This window comes from Pristiophorus japonicus, chromosome 20 (genome assembly GCF_044704955.1).
Source record: "Pristiophorus japonicus isolate sPriJap1 chromosome 20, sPriJap1.hap1, whole genome shotgun sequence".
NCBI lineage: Eukaryota > Metazoa > Chordata > Chondrichthyes > Pristiophoridae > Pristiophorus > Pristiophorus japonicus.
This window is the reverse complement of record NC_091996.1, coordinates 29,849,056-29,868,317: the sequence shown is the minus strand read 5'-3', so window position 1 is coordinate 29,868,317 and position 19,262 is coordinate 29,849,056. Positions and strand designations below refer to the sequence as shown.

Below are 19,262 nucleotides of genomic sequence, written 5' to 3'. Positions count from 1 at the left end.
TAGAAATGGTTCCAGCACAGGAGGAGGCCAATGGGCCCGTCAAGCCCGTGCCGGGTTCTGCAAGAGCAGCTCAGCCAGGCCCACTCCCCCGTCCTCTCCCCGTAGCCCGGCAAATTATTTTCCTTCAGGTACTTATCCAATTCCCTTTTGAATAGTTTGTCTCCATCTTATCTTTAGAATTTTTTTTAGAGTTTCAAAAATTCAAAATAATCTTTACAAATCAAAATAAGTTACAAAATTCTCATAAGTTTGATAGTGCCATTTATTGGCCTTATGTGTTACTTTTAGCTTTTGTTACTATAAGCCAGGGCGCTAATTATTTCTGACTAAAATTAACAGCACTTTCAGTTGTCTGCTATGTGAACGATGGCGACTGCTTCTCAAAACATCTGCTAGAAACAGGATCACCAAGCCCAACTTTCGTGTGGGAAATTGAGGACCTAAAGTCACCACAGAGAGCTGCGGGTTGTTGGAAAACCATCACAACTGTGGTTTGTGGACACACTCAGTGTATCTTTAAATCAGTGTTTGTCTCTGGTACAGAAACAATTTCAAAGGCAGTCAAACACATATGGCATCTGCAAGGGACTATTTGACTATTTTGCATCTGAGAACATTTTTTATTTTGTCAAGCCAGCACCATTTTCCCAAGCTAAAGTGTCTGGAAGGCAAAGCTTTGTATTCGCATTAAAAACAGCGACAGAGACTTTAATAAATATAATACATGTGAGCTAGCAAATAAAAAGAAAGGAAAAAAAAGAAAGATTTACATTTATATAGCGCCTTTCATGACCACCAGATGTCTCAAAGCGCTTTACAGCCAATGAAGTACTTTTGAAATGTAGGCACTGTTGTAATGTGGGAAACGCGGCAGCCAATTTGCGCACAGTAAGCTCCCACAACAACAATGTGATAATGACCAGATAATCTGTTTTTGTTATGTTGATTGAGGGATAACTATTGGGCAGGACACCGGGGATAACTCCCCTGCTCTTCTTCGAAATAGTGCCATGGGATCTTTTACGTCCACCTGAGAGAGCAGACGGGGCCTCGGTTTAACATCTCATCTGAAAGACGGCAACTCCGACAGTGCAGCACTCCCACATCACTGCACTGGAGTGTCAGCTTAGGTTTTTGTGCTCAGGGCCCTGGAGTGTGACTTGAACCCACAACCTTCTGTGCTACTCACTGAGCCACAGCTGACACTATAAGGCATGTACTAACACTTCACTTAAAGTTAATCTAAAAATTAATGAACGATCTATTTATAAAAAAAGTAAGAGAATATGATTTGTTTGGGCTCTGAAAGGCCGAATAGTCAAAAAGTCATAACATGTTAAACCTTTGACCACAGGGCCAAACCTGATCCTGTTCTCACCTGTCATCTACATCAGGGAGTCACTGGATCTCAATCAAGGAGGTCCAAGACTGGGATACCGAATCAAAGTGTAGCACCTCCCCCAACCCCTCCATCCTCCATACAACTCCAATGTACTTCATTGATTGTAAAATGCTTTGAGATATCCGGTGGTCGTGAAAGGCGCTATATAAATCCAAATCTTTTTTTTTTACTATCCACCCCAGTTGTAGTGAACTTAAGGATGCAAACCAGAACTTTCTTTGTATGGCTCAATATCAGACCATCCAGGTCGGCCTCCGATACTTTAAGTTCGTCAAAACACTATAAACGTCTGGTGATTTTATAATGGTTATCATAATTGGATGATGTATTTCAACAATATTCCTGGTTATTTAAAAAAATCGCACCTGTTTGAAAGGTAGAATTTAACAGAAAACCAGAGTTCTAATCTCAGCATCAATTTGCATTCCTTAGAAACACCTTTGCACACTCAGCCAAGTCAACCAGTAGAGAAGGAAGGCAAGATCTCTGGAGAGGGATCGCTCACATATACCTTCTGGTGAGCTGATGCATAACTGAACTCCCCTCCCCCAAAACACACATTACAGAAAAGCTTTGTGTCGATTTGGCAGATGGAGTATAACGTTGGAAAGTGTGAGGTCATGCACTTTGGCAGAAAAAAAATCAAAGAGCAAGTTATTGTTTAAATGGAGAAAGATTGCAAAGTGCCGCAGTACAGCAGGACCTGGGGGTACATGTGCATGAAACACAGAAGGATAGTATGCAGGTACAGCAAGTGATCAGGAAGGCCAATGGTATCTTGGCCTTTATTGCAAAGGAGATGGAGTATAAAAGCAGGGAAGTCTTGCTACAGCTATATAAGGTATTGGTGAGGCATGCAGTTTTGGTTTCCATATTTACGAAAGGATATACTTGCTTTGGAGGCAGTTCAGAGAAGGTTCACTGTGTTGATTCCGGGGATGAGGGGGTTGACTTAGAGGAAAGGTTGAGTAGGTTGAGCGTCTACTTATTGGAATTCAGAAGAATGAGAGGTGATCTTATCGAAACGTAAAAGATTATGAGGGGGCTTGACAAGGTGGATGCAGAGAGGATGTTTCCACTGATGGGGGAGACTAGAACTAGAGGGCATGATCTTCGAATAAGGGGCTGCCCATTTAAAACAGAGATGAGAAATTTCTTCTCTCAGAGGATTGTAAATCTGTGGAATTCGCTGCCTCAGAGAACTGTGGAAGCTGGGACATTGAATAAATTTAAGACAGAAAAAGACAGTTTCTTAAACGATAGGGGGTTATGGGGAGCGGGCAGGTAAGTGGAGCTGAGTCCGTGATCAGATCAGCCATGATCTTGTTGAATGGCGGAGCAGGCTCGAGGGGCCATATGGCCTACTCCTGTTCCTATTTCTTATGTTCTTATGATATGAGGAAAGGGCAGAAAACCTCTCAATTTTGGTTTTGTAATTGAAGACATTACAACGGTGCCTACACTTCAAAAATATGTCACTGGTTGTAAAGCGCTTTGGGACGTCCTGAGTGTTTGAAAGGAGCTACATAAATGCGAGTTCTTTCTTTCTCTAAAGCACCAAATGATCATGCAAGTAATCCTTTGTCAGTATTGAGTGTTTCTGTGTATAGTCCCAAGCCCCTAAAACATAGCATTTTTGTTGACTAATGAGTTGGAGATCATTTTGCCATAGAACCACTGGAACGCTCATTACCTCTTGGCCTGTCACCAGCAGAATGCTGTTTTCCTTCCCATGGTGCACTTGTCTGCAGATATGGTCCAGTACCAGTAGCTCACTCCAGCAGTTCTGCAGGAGTTTCATCTGATCATCCACCTAAAATTCAAAACACTACAATGTCAGGTTAGAAATTCAGCTGCTACACACACACTGTCTTTCAATGTATAATCTCCACACAGTGAGGGTCAATGTAAATCTAGCAGGGTTCTCATTCAATTACTGCCACACAGGTATTTGTTGGTCGGACCGAGATGAGGAGAAACTTCTTCACTCAGAGAGTTGTGAACCTGTGGAATTCTCCACCACAGAGAGTTGTTGTGGCCAGTTTGTTAGATATATTCAAAAGGGAGCTAGATGTGGCCCTTACGGCTAAAGGGATCAAGGGATATGGAGAGAAAGCAGGAAAGGGGTACTGAGGTGAATGATCAGCCATGATCATATCGAAGGGCCGAATGACCTGCTCCTGCACCTATTTTCTATGTTTCTATATCTATGTAGTAAAACGTCCCAAGGCACTGCCACAACAATTATCTATTTATTCAAACTGAGCAATGTAAATAACGCAGCACAGTGAGAATTTATAGCTCCAAAAATATCAGAATTATCAGATAATTCAAATTAAGCTGCTTCAAATTGAGAGTATTTGCTTCTCCATCCTGTAATTTTTGTTGGTGTAGTACTTGCCCCAGGAGGTTGCTCCCAGTGTTGAGCCTTCATTGATCAGCACCTGACCAAGTGGTCATTCACCACGGTCCAGATCCAACTGGCTCCAGTTGCAATGTTCAAGATCAGCATCGAAGCACCTAATAAACATTGGCTCTAACCCTCGACACCAGAATCAGTCTACCTCAGTGACGCCAAAAAAACTCAGTGCTGCCAGCTCAGATTTTATCTTTCACACTTCAGGATAAGAACTAAAACTCCCATGATGCATCTTTCTGACACACACGTTTCTTCACAACAGGCTAAAGAGAAGGCTTTGTGGGTGAAACTTCTCACTGCTTATTATGTTAAAAATTTCATTTTTAGCTGTATACACTGTCCCGAGTGAAGAAGGAAAACGTTGTCATATGGTGGAATGTCTACTTTGGCTGCGGCTGAACCCCAACTATCTGATCACTCTGCCTATCTCTCTCTGGACCATAAGCCCACTGTTTAACCAAACTATCATTTACCGGGCTGTAACTGATCTCATCTCTTCAGGAAATCTTCCACCATACTGCCTCCCACCTTGAAATTCCACAATCCCCCATCTCCTCCACATGGTACTCAAGGTCTGTGCTGGTAGATTGATTGTTTCAGCTTTCTCCTGTCCAACCAGACCTATTTTCTCCTAGCTTGTCCAGTCTCTGCCTGCAGAGATCCATGTTCTGCTGCCCTTTGCCACATTGAGGATTTTAGGTTTTACAGCCCCAATCATTTGCTTTTCACCCTGGACATGCAGTCTCGCTACATCTCCACTCCCCATAGAACAGTCGCCAGAGCTGACTGACCACTTCTTCCTTGAATGGCAGCCCAACCAGCCCCATACACTACCACGCTCCTGTCCCTGGTGAACTTGCCAGATTTTCCATGCCTCCCTCCTCCTTTGCTATTCTGCTCTGGACCCATTTCTTGTTTCTATACTTGTTTCATTATTACCTACTTTTGCCTTGCACCATCATCACGTTCATGATTTAATACTCCTGCCCTCCGCCCTATCACAGACTTTTGTTCTTTCCTCCCTGGTCTGATTGGGGTTTGCGAAATCCAGCATGGAACCAGCTCTATAAAGAGCAGCTGCTTGCTGTGACCAATTAGCTGGACTCTAGACGGCTCCAGAAGGACAATCATTGCGGAGAGGAGGTAGTTATGTGTATAATGTGGGCAATGAGGAAGACACTCCTTATCGGGGGAGTTATTGGAGGTCTTGCTGCAGAAGGTGCAGCAAAGGGGCAGGGTCTTTTTGAAATTAGAAGACGATCCTGAAACACCATCACTTGCAAGATCCCCTCCAAGTTATACTCCATCCTGTCTTGGATGTATATCACCATTCCTTCATTGTCGCTGGGTCAAAATCCTGGAACTCCCTCCGTTACAGCACTGTGGGAGTACCTTCACCACACAGACTGCCCATCCCTAATTGCCCTTGCCCTTCTCAAGGGCAATTAGGGATGGGCAATAAATGCTGGCCTTGCCAGCAACGCCCACATCTCATGAACGAATAAAAGAAAAACTTTCTTGTAAGATTACAAGTCCAAGCTGCATGGCTGGAGTTTAATGGCCACCTTGTTGCAGTCCCCCAGTTCTATTGGTCTTAGGATCAAAAATGGAAGAGATTCAGTGATATGCCAAGGTTAAGTGTGCCCACCTTTTAACACATACTTGCTATTTGACCATGGAAGGCATAGCACAAATGAAAATGTTAAGCTGCTCCACCCTCAGGGGGCTAGCAGGCAAAGCAAGGAGATCATTTTCGCCACTTTTCCTCTCATTCTATTATTGCACAGAAGCTCTTGGACACAATTGTATCGTGGCATACTAATAGTTTGCATACGACAGCTCAAAATTCAGCTGTAAATGAGTACTGCCATTATAAATAACATATCTGTTACTGAACAATATTGAACTATAAACGAATGTCACAATAGTAAAATTACGAAACACTAGAGGATGCTGCTACATATGCAATGTGGTTGTAATGATTCAATGAGAAATTGTTGCATTACATTCACAGTAAATTTTTACAGTATCCAAGTTGGTGATAAACGTGTTGACAGAGATCACAGTAGCCAAGACTTTCTGCTCCGGCACGATTGCCAGCACAGGTGTGGTGAGGTAGGACCTCGGTCTGTCCGTATTAGCCAGCAATGACTCCAGCAAACATTCTGGGATCAGCCTCATCTAAATTTTGGTGTGGCCTCCTGACATTTGGCAATTGACCACAGCAGGGGATGGGTGAGGGGGACTGGCCCTAGTCCAGGCCACAGGCACCTCCAGCAGCTGACAACATCAACGATTTTTATAAGTTTGCTGGGTTCAATGAACTGACAAATTCTATTGATGCGGAACAGTCAATACATTGCCGCTCCTCTGATTGATGATTCTACTTAGCACATTTTAATTTTTCATGGCACTGCAACCCTCCCAGCAATGCTGGGTGCTTGTTTTATTCCTAATGTGCAACATTGCCAAATCACTCTGTCATCACTGCAAAAATAGATGGGAATCAGGCAAAGCAGAGATCCTGACCTATTTCCCACACCCGCCTACCCCAGTACCCCCATAATACCTGCGTGTATTAACAGGAAAGTCTCCCCTTGGTAGTATTTTCCCCCCTCCCGCATTCAAAAGTCAACTAATCACCCATGTGCATTCCTTTAGCGCCTGTCTTCAGAGTAACTTTGCCTGTCCGAGCGCTCCTATGCGGTGCTATTCAGGAGTGGAAGCAAGTCTTCCTCAATTCCGAGGGACTGACTATGATGATGATGATGATGATGATGATGATACGGTGCTACCCCAGTGGCTGCAGCATGGCTGGTGGAAGGCTCCCGACCTTCAGTGGGGGGAGACTGCAGATGACCTTGCAGGATGACCTCAAGCAGGTCCGGACCTAGGCTTTGGACTGCACCACCTCGGCATGGGCGGTGGAGTCTGGGGCTGGCCGGCTGACAGGCAACCACAAGGGCACTGGCAGAGTGGGCAGTGGTGGGAGGAAGTCATCCTGAGAGTGGACAGCAAGTTCTGACACTCAGCTGGGGCGACCCCTCAGCAATCCTAGTAATCAAGCCCCGTTCCACACTGGTAATCGCAGCCACAAGGGCAGCACTCTGTAATTCCGTGGCAGCAAGCTACACTTGCATAGCAAAAAGCTGAGTTTGCACGACTTCAGTCTGAACGTCCACTGCAGCACTCAGACCTTTGGCGGCTTCGGCTTGTGCTGCAATGCAAGCTGAGACATTGGCCATCAGGTGCCGCATCATGGCTGGGTCCACAAGTGCGCTAATGGAGTTGCCCATCACTTCCATGCATAGGCTCCAAGCTCTGCACAATGTTGGTGCTGGACTCCTCCATGCTCCTTGACATTGCATTCAGGCTTTCTGAAAGGCCTGCCAATGCACCAAGCATTTCATTGTGCATACCCATCAGCCGCCTTCTGTAGGCCGCCTTATCAAAGTCCTCATCCGAGTCCTGTGCAGCAGAACTCATGTGCAACCTCGCCCTCTGAGAAGCTGGCACCAGTGCTACCCTTTCCCCCTGCCCTGGCTGGAGGCCACTCATGCCCGGTGTCTCACCACGTTGGGATTCCCACATCTAACCTAAGTACGCGGAGTGTCAGGATCTGAGCTGGTGGCTGCGAGTGTGAAATCGAGCGAAGGTGCGTCTTCAGCATCACGGCCTTCTTCCTCTTGCATTTCCTGCTCCTCCACCACTGCCTGGCCAGGTTGCCGTCCTCGGCTATCTGAAAGGAGAAAGGCACAAGGGTAGGGTTCCAGCGAGTGGGGGGAGGGGAGAAAGCAAGTGGTGCATGGTTACACCTTCTGCAACTTGTAAATCAGAAGAGATTGTGGGATGAGAGGGAAGTGGGATATGAGAAGGAGGGTTAGGTATGAGGATACCGTCACCTTGGATCATTTCAAACCCACCGCTGGCTGCAGGCTCAGCGATGGTCGCTCCAATAATCTGTAGCACCATCTCTTGCATCGAGATTAGGTCATGCAGGTGCACCTGTCTCCCTACAGGGAAGCCCCTGCTGCCTCCGGTTATGAGCCACCTTGTCCTGCAAGAGGGAAGGAAGTGTGTCCGTGAGTTTGGTGCAATATGTCTGGGTGATGTGCCTGTCATGGTTGAATAGCTGGCAGTGTGTGCAAGCTGTGAGATGTGGGTGTGAGGCTTGCAGCCGTGGTAAGTGTGTGAGGGTGAGGCAAAGCTATGAATGTGAGGTATGAGTCTTGTTTGATAGAGACTGCTGGTACGTGAGTGATGGTGCAATGAGCAGGCTAGTTTGTTTCAAGGACACCCTCAAAGCCTTTTTGATAAAGTGCAACACCCCCACCGACACCTGGGAGTCCCTGGCCAAAGACCGCCCTAAGTGGAGGAAGAGCATCGGGGAAGGCACTGAGCACCTCGAGTCTCGTCACCGAGAGCATGCAGAAAAGAAACGCAGGCAGCAGAAGGAGCATGCAGTAAACCAGTCCCACCCACCCTTTCCTTCAACCACTGTCTGTCCCACCTGTGACAGAGACTGTAATTCCTGTATTGGACTGTTCAGTCACCTAAGAACTCACTTTTAGAATGGAAGCAAGTCTTCCTCAATTTCGAGGGACTGCCTATGATGATGATGAGGATATGGCATTTGAAGATGAATTCGCTTGACCTTGAACATTCATGTGAGGTCATTAAAACTCTTCCTTCACTGCATCCAGGTCCTCGGGGCTATACTGCTTGCATTGACAGCAATGGCTATCTGCTCCCATTCCTTTATCAGTGCATGTCCGGAGGACCTCCTGGCCCCCTGTGGATAGAGGACACCTCTCCTCCTGTCTACCTCCTGCACCAGGGCCTCGAGTGCTGCATCAGAAAATCTGGGAGCCCTCTCTCTGCGATGTTGCGCTCTTCTTGTAGGTCACACACTCCTCTACAATGATTTCCAGTACCTACTACAGCCAGAATGCACCTCCCTTTTAAGAGGTGCAGGCTGGCTTTAAGAACTGCAGACGAGCTTTAATTGGTGCTAGCCTCGCACAAACTTGGCCCCCCTGCTAAGGTGACAACCACCCAGCACTGGGCTGCGCGCTGCTATCATTTAAATTAGCAGACAGCACAAAGTTTGCATGTTGCTTGCGTCGGAAGGAACAGGCATGGTGTAGTTGCACGTTGTGATACCCACACCCGTTTTCAGACCGAATCTCATTGCCAGGCCTAGGAGTTTGTAAATTTCTATATATAATGTATTTATACACATACAGTATTTTAATGAGGAAAACTAAGCATAATTTATTAACTACAAAGGACTTTCATTGGTCAGAAGGCTAGTAAACAGACTCTCTGTTTTTCATTTGTCCCTTTAAATATGTTCACATTTTTTTACACATTGTTTTCGAAGTGTGAAATAATGCCTTTTATTTGCTAAGATTTGCCATTTCAGCAGCTTGGCTACATTTTATCTGTGTTATTTTATTGCTTCTTTTTGCTGTACCAATCTTTTTCTATACCTGCCCCTCCCTTCCCCTCCCTGCATGCAGCAGACCTCCAATCTCAACTATTTTTCATGTGTGAATTTGAACAGTGTCGGTAGGCCTCCAGAGTTATGTCCATTTCTGTCTGCATTTATTTATTGAGGTACCCTAAATTGCAAATCACTGAACTAGTATTTTATTCTTTGCTGCAGGAACAGTAGAGCAGCAAGCAGCAAAAACGTAATGAAGGAAAGTCCATACAAACTAATTGTAGGTGTGTCGCTGTAGCCCCATGTGGTTTAATTTGTGTCTTGCTTTGTTTCGAAGGCCCCGTGAGATGGTTTTGTATACATCCCAATTTCCCTATTTGCAGCACCGCCACAAGTAGGTTGCTATTTTGTCTAGGTTTTGCAGATTATGAACATGTCATGTTGTTATATGTTAGTGTTTGGCGCACTTATGGTTTGGAACAATTCCTGATATGTAATAAACTAGGAAAAAAAATCTCGGTATGAAATTAGACCTTATTTAGAAACAAAGGGGGTTAAATTTGTCTACGACTGTTTTACAGAACAGTCTCATAGCGAATGAGGAGCGCATTTTACATGGATCCCAATTTTATTTTCCATGGAAATCAGAAGCAGTGTAGAACTTTGGTAAAGTTCAACAGAAGATGACATCACCATTTGATTTGAGGCATTATACATTGATTCCAAGAGCGACTAGTTGAGTCTGATTCTTAGATAATAATCACTGGTACAGGTCCAGTAACTGCAGCAACAACAACAACTTGTAGTTATATAGCGCCTTTAATGTCCCAAGGCATTTCACAGAAGTATTATGAGACATAAAATTTTACATTGAGCCGCATAAGGAGAAATTAGGGCAGGTCAATAAGCTTGGTCAAAGAGGTATGTTTAAGAAGTGTCTTAAAGGAGGAAAGAGAGGCGGAGAGGTTTAGGCAGGGAGTTCGAGCTTGGGGCCTTGGCAACAGAAGGCACGGTCACCAATGGTGGAGTGATTATAATCAAGGATGCTCAAGAAGGCAGAATTAGAGGAGCGCAGACATCTCGGGGGGGGGGGGGGGGGTGGCTAGAGGAGATTACAATGATGGGGAGGGGCGAGGCCATGGAGGGATTTGAAAACGTGAGAATTTTGAAATCAGGGCGTTGCTTAACTGGGAGCCAATGTAGGCCAGCGAGCACGGGGGTGATGGGTGAGCGGGACTTGGTACGAATTAGGACATGGGCAGCCGAGTTTTGGATCATCTCTAGTTTACTTAGGGTAGAATGTGGGAGGCCAGCCAGAAGTGCATTGGAATAGTCAAGTCTAGAGGTAACAAAGGCATAGATGAGGGCTTGAGCAGCGGATGAGCTGAGGCAAGGGCGGAGACGGGCGATGCTATGGAGGTGGAAATAGGCGGTCTTAGTTGTGTTGCGGATATGTGGTTGGATGCTCATTTCAGGGACAGAAAAAATTGGAATGTTGCCCCAATTCAGCAGAGTTGGATTTAAATGCCTGTCCCTTTAAGGAAATGGCAGAGTGTGTGTGTACGGTAGGATTTGTTTATTCTCAGTATGCACAACACCCTCTCATTAGAAATGTTACGTTTCATAGTTTCCAGCAACTGGGGTGGCTCTTAGCTAAGTGATTCTTTTTATATAATACAGTAGACCTCTCTTTTGGAAAGCTCTCCAATGTACCATAACAATTGATCTCACCTGCAAATCTCACAATGTATGAGATGGTATCTCTTGATGATTCAGAACCCCCAGAGTTGCAGGTGCATTAGGAATTGTGGAGCATCTGTTGCAAGAATGGCCTGAAGCTTCTGTATTGTTAGCAGCAGAAGCAAGATGGTAAATGACATGCTGTTCAACACTCAGTTAATTAATGAACTGGACTGTTAGAGATAAGTGTCTGCAAGTACGCAATTAAAGCATAATTATGAATTAGGAATTAGTTTTGCATTAATTTGAGTTTGTGCAAAAGGTATCTCTTCAAATCATTCATTATTAGCATCAGTAAAATGGAAAATTTAATTTACAAGGGATGCACATGTTTCAAGCTGTGTCACTTTCATCATAGGCGGTCCCTCGAACAAGAGTTCACAGCTGTTTCAATGAAGGACCCGATGTTCCAGTCCTGAACTCCAGTTGAGGGGGTGGAAGATGCCTGTGCGTGGATTTTTTTTAACGTGTGGTGACCGTTGCACACCAGCCACCACACGGGCTTGACAGAGCTAGGTCTTGGTCCAGTGGCAAGGGTTAACCAGGACGACTGGAGACCTGCTCTGCTGCACGGACCTAGTGCGCGCACATATCGCAGTGTGGGCTGGCCCGTGCTGCCCGAGCTCTCGCCTCTTCTGGACCCCATACCCTCATTCTCCGCACCTCCGCCACGAACACTTTACAAGGTGTTCAAATATTATCATTTAACAGTACTCACTTGTTTATAATTGCACTCTAAAAATCTTGTTATTTTGAAGCATTTTCCTAGTGTCACGAAGAAAAGTGACTTCAATAAAGGTTTATTTTTTCTATTGACTCACCTGCTGCCCGTTACTGGAGGGACAATGCTGGCAACGAAACAAAGGTGGCCGGCCTTACTCGCCACTGCTTTGTTCTTGTAAATAAACACTAGAACCTATTTCAAAATGTTTTTGTTTTTGTACTTAAATTTAAACCAAAGGTACTTGTGCCAAAATACTAGTTTGCAAACACAAGTAAAAAATGTATTCCCTTCACACTGTGTCACTGTAGCTTGATGAACATTCAGTGCAATGGAATGTGTTTATGCCTATATATATATACATAAAACAATCAAATAACTGCTGTTGCCATATATGCCTTTGCTAATGGTGCAGTTCTCTTTTAATCATCAGGAGGTTTATTTTATGTCTCTATCACTTGTGTTAATAACTGTTCTGTTCTAGGCAGCACAGTTATCATTGCAAAGACTGAATGATACATTGTGTTAGTGATAGCCATGCAAACAGTATTTTTTTCAATTTAGCAGCTGAGAAAAATTCCCTTTCACAGGTTTTCCAACTTTTTCATCAACCTCCCACCACTTACTGATAATAACTGGGAAGGATGCTGTGGGACCGTGTTTGCTGCATGTATGAATTGTGTGTGTTAAGTTTTAGGGGAGCCGCCATATTGATAAGACAACAGTATCCAATTAAAGAGGGTGAAGAAAGCAGCTTTCATTCCAATGGCATGTATGGTTTTGCACAGACATGGGGGTTTGCCAAGTTTCTCCTCATACCACCTGCGTGTAACACAATGTGTGTCTCTGAAGTTCATACCAAGGCAAAGAACAAAATAGATCTTCTGTATTTGACTCTTAACTCTTTACATTCGCTGCTTGTGGTCTCATGGTGGCTATTAGATTACGTTATCGGAGCTCCCCCTCCACTACAAGGCTATCTTTTTAAACTTTATTCAAACAATAATACAAATGCAAAATGTTCTGTGATCCTGTACATGCCTCTAATTGCATTGGACTTAGCAACATATTCATTTTTTTTGTTGAGGGAGCCTCAATTATTATGATAACTTAATGTTACCTCTTGAATTTATAATTTTAGTCCTTTTCTGCCTCCTCTCCCTCCACCCTGCACCAGGAAGGAGAATAGATGAGGAACAGTCCCTCTACTTTGACCAATACAGCTCCCGAAAGTCCCCGATTTTAACTCCAGGTGGATTCCCAGCTAAGGCCTTAGTTAATTTACAGTCGGGATTCAAGGATGTCATTGGGCCGCAACATGCATATGCAAAGAAGGACCCTGTTGGCTCCGGGCGCCTGTCCTTGCTGCCTGTTCAGGAGAGTAGGTTAAAATTGCAGATGTTGCGATCATGGTGGCTTTCGGATACGTAAGAGCCGGGGCGGTTTTACCTGCTCACCCGCCAGGTTTCTGTTGAGCGACTCGGGTTAAAATTGCCCACTGTGTCTCCAGTTTCATCTGGTGAGGAAATGGTTGGTGTTGTGTATATGTAAGGGCATGCTCTCCCATATTCCGCCACCAGGGAGCACATCCCCTGAAGTCCCAAGGGATCCCAGCATCCCTTGGGAGCACTGTATATAAGCCAGCCCCTAAGGCCTGTTACTCACTCTGGGATGTCTTAATAAAGACTGAGGTCACTGTTACTATAACCTCCGTGTGTGCAGTTTCATCTGTGTTAGAAACACAATAACTGGCGACGAGTATACGAATCCAACGCAAAGATGCAGCAAACTATGGGCATCCTCGAGAAGTTCTCGGAGGGTGAGGACTGGGAAGCCTATGTCGAACGGCTAGACCAGTACTTTGTAGCCAACGAGCTGGACGGAGAAGGAAGCGCTGCAAAAAGGAGAGCGGTCCTCCTCACGGTCTGCGGGGCACCGACCTACAGCCTCATGAAGAATCTTCTAGCTCTGGTGAAACCCACAGATAAGTCATATGAGGAGCTTTGTACACTGGTTCATGAGTATCTTAACCTGAGGGACAGCGTGCTGATGGCGAGGTATCGGTTCTACACTTGCCAGCGATCTGAAGGTCAGGAAGTGGCGAGCTACATCGCCGAGCTAAGGCGACTTGCAGGACAATGTGAGTTTGATGGCTATCTGGAGCAGATGCTGAGAGACTTTTTTGTACTGGGCATTGGCCACGAGACCATCCTATGAAAACTTTTGACTGTAGAGACACCGACCCTCAATAAGGCCATTGCGATAGCACAGGCATTTATGTCCACCAGTGATAACACCAAACAAATCTCTCAGCACACAAGTGCTAGCAATGTTCATAAATTAACTGGAACTGTGTTTGAGAGCAGAAATGTACAGTGCAGAAACCACGAGTCTGCAACTGCCAGCAGGCCTCAGGTGACCCAGATGACTCAGAGTCTGCAACAAAGGATGAATGCAAGGCAATTCACACCTTGTTGGCATTGTGGAGGCTTCCATTCAGCCTATTCATGCAGCTTCAAAGGGTATGTTTGCAAGAGCTGTGGAACAATGGGGCACCTCCAACGAGCTTGCAGACGAGCTGCAAGCTCAGCAAAACCTGCTAACCACCACGTGGCAGAGGAAGATCGGTCCATGGTGGATCAAAGCAATTTCGAGCCTGAGAGAGAGGAGGCAGATGCTGAAGTACACAGGGTGCACACATTTTCGACGAAATGTCCACCTATAATGCTAAATGTAAAATTGAATGGTTTACCCATAGCCATGGAACTGGACACTGGCGCTAGCCAATCCATCATGAGTAAAAAGATGTTTGAGAGACTGTGGTGAACACGGCACCCAGACCAGCCCTGAGCCCCATCCACACGAAACTGAGAACGTACACCAAAGAGCTTATCACTGTCCTGGGCAGCGCCATGGTCAAGGTCACCTATGAGGGCACGGTGCACGAACTGCCACTCTGGATTGTCCCGGGCGATGGCCCCACACTGCTTGGAAGCAGCTGGCTGGGCAAAATCCGTTGGAACTTGGATGACATCCGCGCGCTATCACATGTCGATGAGGCCTCATGTACCCAGGTTTTTAACAAATTTCCTTCCCTTTTTGAGCCAGGCATTGGAAACTTTTCCGGGGTGAAGGTGCGGATCCACTTGGTCCCAGAGGCACGAGCCATTCACCACAAGGCGCGAGTGGTACCTCACATGATGAGGGAGAGAGTGGAAATCGAGCTGGACAGGCTGCAATGCGAGGGCATCATCTCCCCAGTGGAATTCAGCGAGTGGGCCAGCCCGATTGTTCCAGTACTCAAAAGTGATGGCACGGTCAGGATTTGCGGCGATTATAAAGTAACTATTAATCGTTTCTCTCTACAGGGCCAATACCCGCTACCTAAGGCAGATGATCTATTTGCAACGCTGGCAGGAGGCAAGACGTTCACCAAGCGCGACCTGACTTCGGACTACATGACGCAGGAGCTGGAAGAGTCTTCGAAGGGCCTCACCTGCATCAACACGCACAAGGGACTGTTCATCTACAACAGATGCCCGTTTGGAATTCGGTCGGCTGCAGCGATCTTCCAGAGAAACATGGAGAGCCGACTCAAGTCGGTACCACGCATGGTGGTTTTCAGGACAACATATTGGTCTCAGGTCGGAACACCGTCGAGCACCTACAAAACCTGGAGGAGGTCCTCCAGCGACTGGATCGCGTAGGGCTGCGGTTGAAGAGGTCGAAATGCGTCTTCATGGCAACAGAAGTGGAGTTTTTGGGGAGAAAGATCGTGGCGCATGGCATTCGGCCCACAGACGCCAAGCAGAGGCTATTAGGAATGCGCCCAGGCCACAGAACGTCACGGAGCTGCGGTCGTTCCTGGGACTCCTCAACCATTTTGGTAACATCCTACTGGGGTTAAGCACCCTCTTAGAGCCCCTACATGTGTTATTGCATAAAGGTGAGAACTGGGTATGGAAAAAAAAACAAGTAATTGCTTTTGAGAAAGCCAGAAACATTTTATGCTCCAACAAGCTGCTTGTATTGTATAACACGTGTAAAAGACTTGTGCTAGCATGTGATGCGTCGTCGTAAGGAGTCGGGTGTGTATTACAACAAATCAACGTTGCGGAGAAGTTGCAACCTGTCGCCTATGCCTCCAGGAGCTTGTCTAAGGCTGAGAGGGTCTCCAGCATGATTGAGAAAGAGGCATTAGCGTGTGTGTTCGGGTTAAAGAAAATGCATCAGTACCTGTTTGGCCTCAAATTTGAGCTGGAAACCGATCACAAGCCCCTCATAGCCTTGTTCGCTGAAAACAAGGGGATAAATACTAATGCCTCAGCCCGCATACAAAGGTGGGCACTCACGCTATCAGCATGTAACTATACCATCCGCCACAGGCCAGGCACCGAGAACTGTGCGGATGCTCTCAGTCAGCTACCATTGCCCATCACAGGGGTGGAAATGGCGCAGCCTGCAAACTTGTTGATGGTGGCGCAGCCCGCAGACTTGTTGATGGTCATGGAAGCGTTTGAAAATGATAAATCACCTGTCACGGCTCGCCAGATTAGGACTTGGACCAACCAAGATCCTCTGCTGTCCCAAGTAAAAAACTGTGTACTGCATGGGAGTTGGGCCAGCATCCCTGTTGAAATGCAAGAGCTAATCAAGCTGTTCCAGCGGCGAAAGGACGAGCTGTCCATTCAGGCAGACTGTCTGTTGTGGGGTAACTGCGTAGTGCTACCTAAAAAGGGCAGGGAGACGTTCATCTCGGTTCTCCACAGCTCACACCCGGGTATAGTAATAATGAAAGCGATAACCAAATCCCACGTGTGGTGGCCTGGTATCGACTCTGACTTAAAGAGGCCTGTGTACGGCAATGCAGCGAGTGTGCTCAGTTGAGCAACACACCCAGAGAGGCACCACTAAGTTTGTGGTCCTGGCCCTCCAGAACATGGTCGAGGATCCATGTTCACTATGCGGGCCCGTTTCTCGGTAAAATGTTCCTGGTGGTGGTGGATGCTTTTTCAAAATGAATTGAACGTGAAATAATGTCGGGAAGCACCGCCACCGCCACCATTGAAAGCTTGAGGGCCATGTTTGCCACTCACGGCCTGCCTGACATACTGGTCAGTGACAACGGGCCATGTTTCACCAGTGCCGAATTTAACGAATTCATGACCCGCAATGGGATCAAACATGTCACCTCGGCCCCGTTTAAACCAGCCTCCAATGGGCAGGCAGAGCGGGCAGTACAAACCATCAAACAGAGCCTTAAACGAGTCACAGAAGGCTCACTCCAAACCCGCCTGTCCCGAGTACTGCTCAGCTACTGCACGAGACCCCACTCACTCACAGGGGTGCCCCCGACTGCTATTCATGAAAAGGACACTTAAAACCAGACTCTCGCTGGTTCACCCCAACCTGCATGATCAGGTAGAGAGTAGGCGGCAGCAACAAAATGTAAACGATGGTCGCGCCACTGTGTCACGGGAAATTGATCTGAATGACTCGGTGTATGTGCTAAACTATGGACATGGTCCCAAGTGGATCGCGGGCACGGTGATAGCTAATGAAGGGAGTAGGGTGTTTGTAGTCAAACTAGACAATGGACAAATTTGCAGAAAGCACCTGGACCAAACGAGGCTGCGGTTCACAGACTGCCCTGAACAACCCACAGCAGACACCACCTTTTTCGAGCCCACAACACACATCCAAAGGATCAACGACACCACCCCGGACCAGGAAATTGAACCCATCATGCCCAACAGCCCAGCAAGGCCAGGCTCACCCAGCAGCCCTGCAGGGCCAACAACATGCCAGCCCAGCGAGGGCACAGCCAACACACCAGAACAGACATTTGTACCGAGGTGGTCCACCAGGGAAAGAAAGACTCCCAACCGCCTCACCTTGTAAATAGTTTTCACTTTGACTTTGGGGGGAAGTGATGTTGTGTATTTGTAAAGCATGCACTCCCATGTTCCGCCACCAGGGAACGCATCCTCTGAAGTCCCAAGGGATCCCAGCATCTCTTGGGAGCACTGTCTATAAGCCGGCCCCTAAGGTCTATTCCTCACTCTGGAGTGTCTTAATAAAGACTGAGGTCACTGTTACTTTAACCTCCCCGTGTGCAGTCTCATCTGTGTTAGGAACACAATAATTGGCCTCTAACAGTGCCAATCTTTCATGCAATCTTCTTTTTGTATAAAATGGAGGCCTGCTACCAGTGTGTTTTGTCTGGACAAGATAACTGGTCCACAATGTACCAAGAGCTAAATCAATCTGTTTTTAACAGACCGCCTAGTTTTTCCTCTGATGCTCTGCCTGACCCACTCTCTTACATGGGGGGAGCTGAGGCCCCACATACGGTCCTGCAGGACACGTCGAGCGTGGTAGGACTGACAGAGGTGGGGGATTGCTGCAGGAGCAGGACCTTTGCTCACCCCACTCATGGTCCCTGACAATCAGAGGGGGCGGGGCCAAGTGAATTTCGAAGCCAGGTATTTCCTCAACCTTGGCCTCCCTACAGCCAAATGCGCTGGATGCTGGGAGACTCCCAGTGTAGAGGTTGCTTTAGTAGTGGGCAGTGGTCTGGACCCCATAAAAATTCCAGCTCCATCATTTATATCAGCCCTCCCCCTTTGGGATGAACTGAAAAGATGTTCTTAACTGGTGGCGTTGGCTGTCAAACAAGTGACTTGCCAGCACTGCTTTTCCTGTCGCCCTCCCTCCTCCGTTCTCTGGGGGTGGGGGGGGGGGGATGTTCTTATGTTGGCATAAGGCCAACCCACCTTATGCTAATGATGTGACCCCACCCTGACCTCTGTATACTCTGACACCAATGCTGGTGAAACTGCGCCGAGGATTTTAGTCCCATGGTCTCTTTGAGATTTGCCGTGCTCGGAACTGTGTAATGCAATCATCAAATGGATTTCAAATAAGCACAAAAATAACTTACTGAGCAATATATTAAAAAGATATAATATTAATGAAGTCACACATTATGTCCACTTGAAGAAGTGCTGACCAAAACTACGCTTCAGGTTTCTCTCTGCTCTTTACAATAAAATCTACGTTTTGGAAAGAATCTTGTTAATAGCACAAGGCAATGCACCTGAAGGGGTTAACGGCAATTAATTCACCAATTTTCACCCAAAAAAAGTGCGATTACAGAAAGACATTCCCTTCCCCCATCCGCACACCCATACACACATTCATCTATCATTACCATGTCTCATATACCTCAATAATGTCACTATGCAAACAAAGGAAACAGTTCAAAATTATGAGCCATTCTGATAAGAGTAGATAAGGAGAAACGGCTTCCAGTGCCAGGAGGGTCAGTAACCAGAGCACACCGATTTAAAATAATTGGCCAAAAAGCCAGGGGGGAGATGAGAAAACATTGTTTTACTCAGCGAGTTGTTAGGATCTGGAATGCACTGCCTGAAAAGGTGGTGGAAGCAGATTTAATAATAACTTTCAAAAGGGAATCGGATAAATACATTGATGGGAAAAGATTAGCAGGGCTATGGGGAAAGAGCGGGTG

The 19,262-nt window shown here is 46.4% G+C and overlaps 1 protein-coding gene across 2 annotated transcripts in view; it reads right to left on the bottom strand.

Annotated features, from left to right (window-relative positions):
- The window catches only part of LOC139232461 (nuclear receptor subfamily 5 group A member 2-like), a 125,982-nt gene that overhangs the window by 18,128 nt on the left and 88,592 nt on the right, over positions 1–19,262 (bottom strand). For both annotated transcript variants that reach the window (XM_070862678.1, XM_070862679.1), the window contains exon 5: positions 3,096–3,215. In XM_070862678.1, the coding sequence (XP_070718779.1) occupies positions 3,096–3,215 (120 nt within the window). The remainder of the gene's footprint in view (positions 1–3,095; positions 3,216–19,262) is intronic.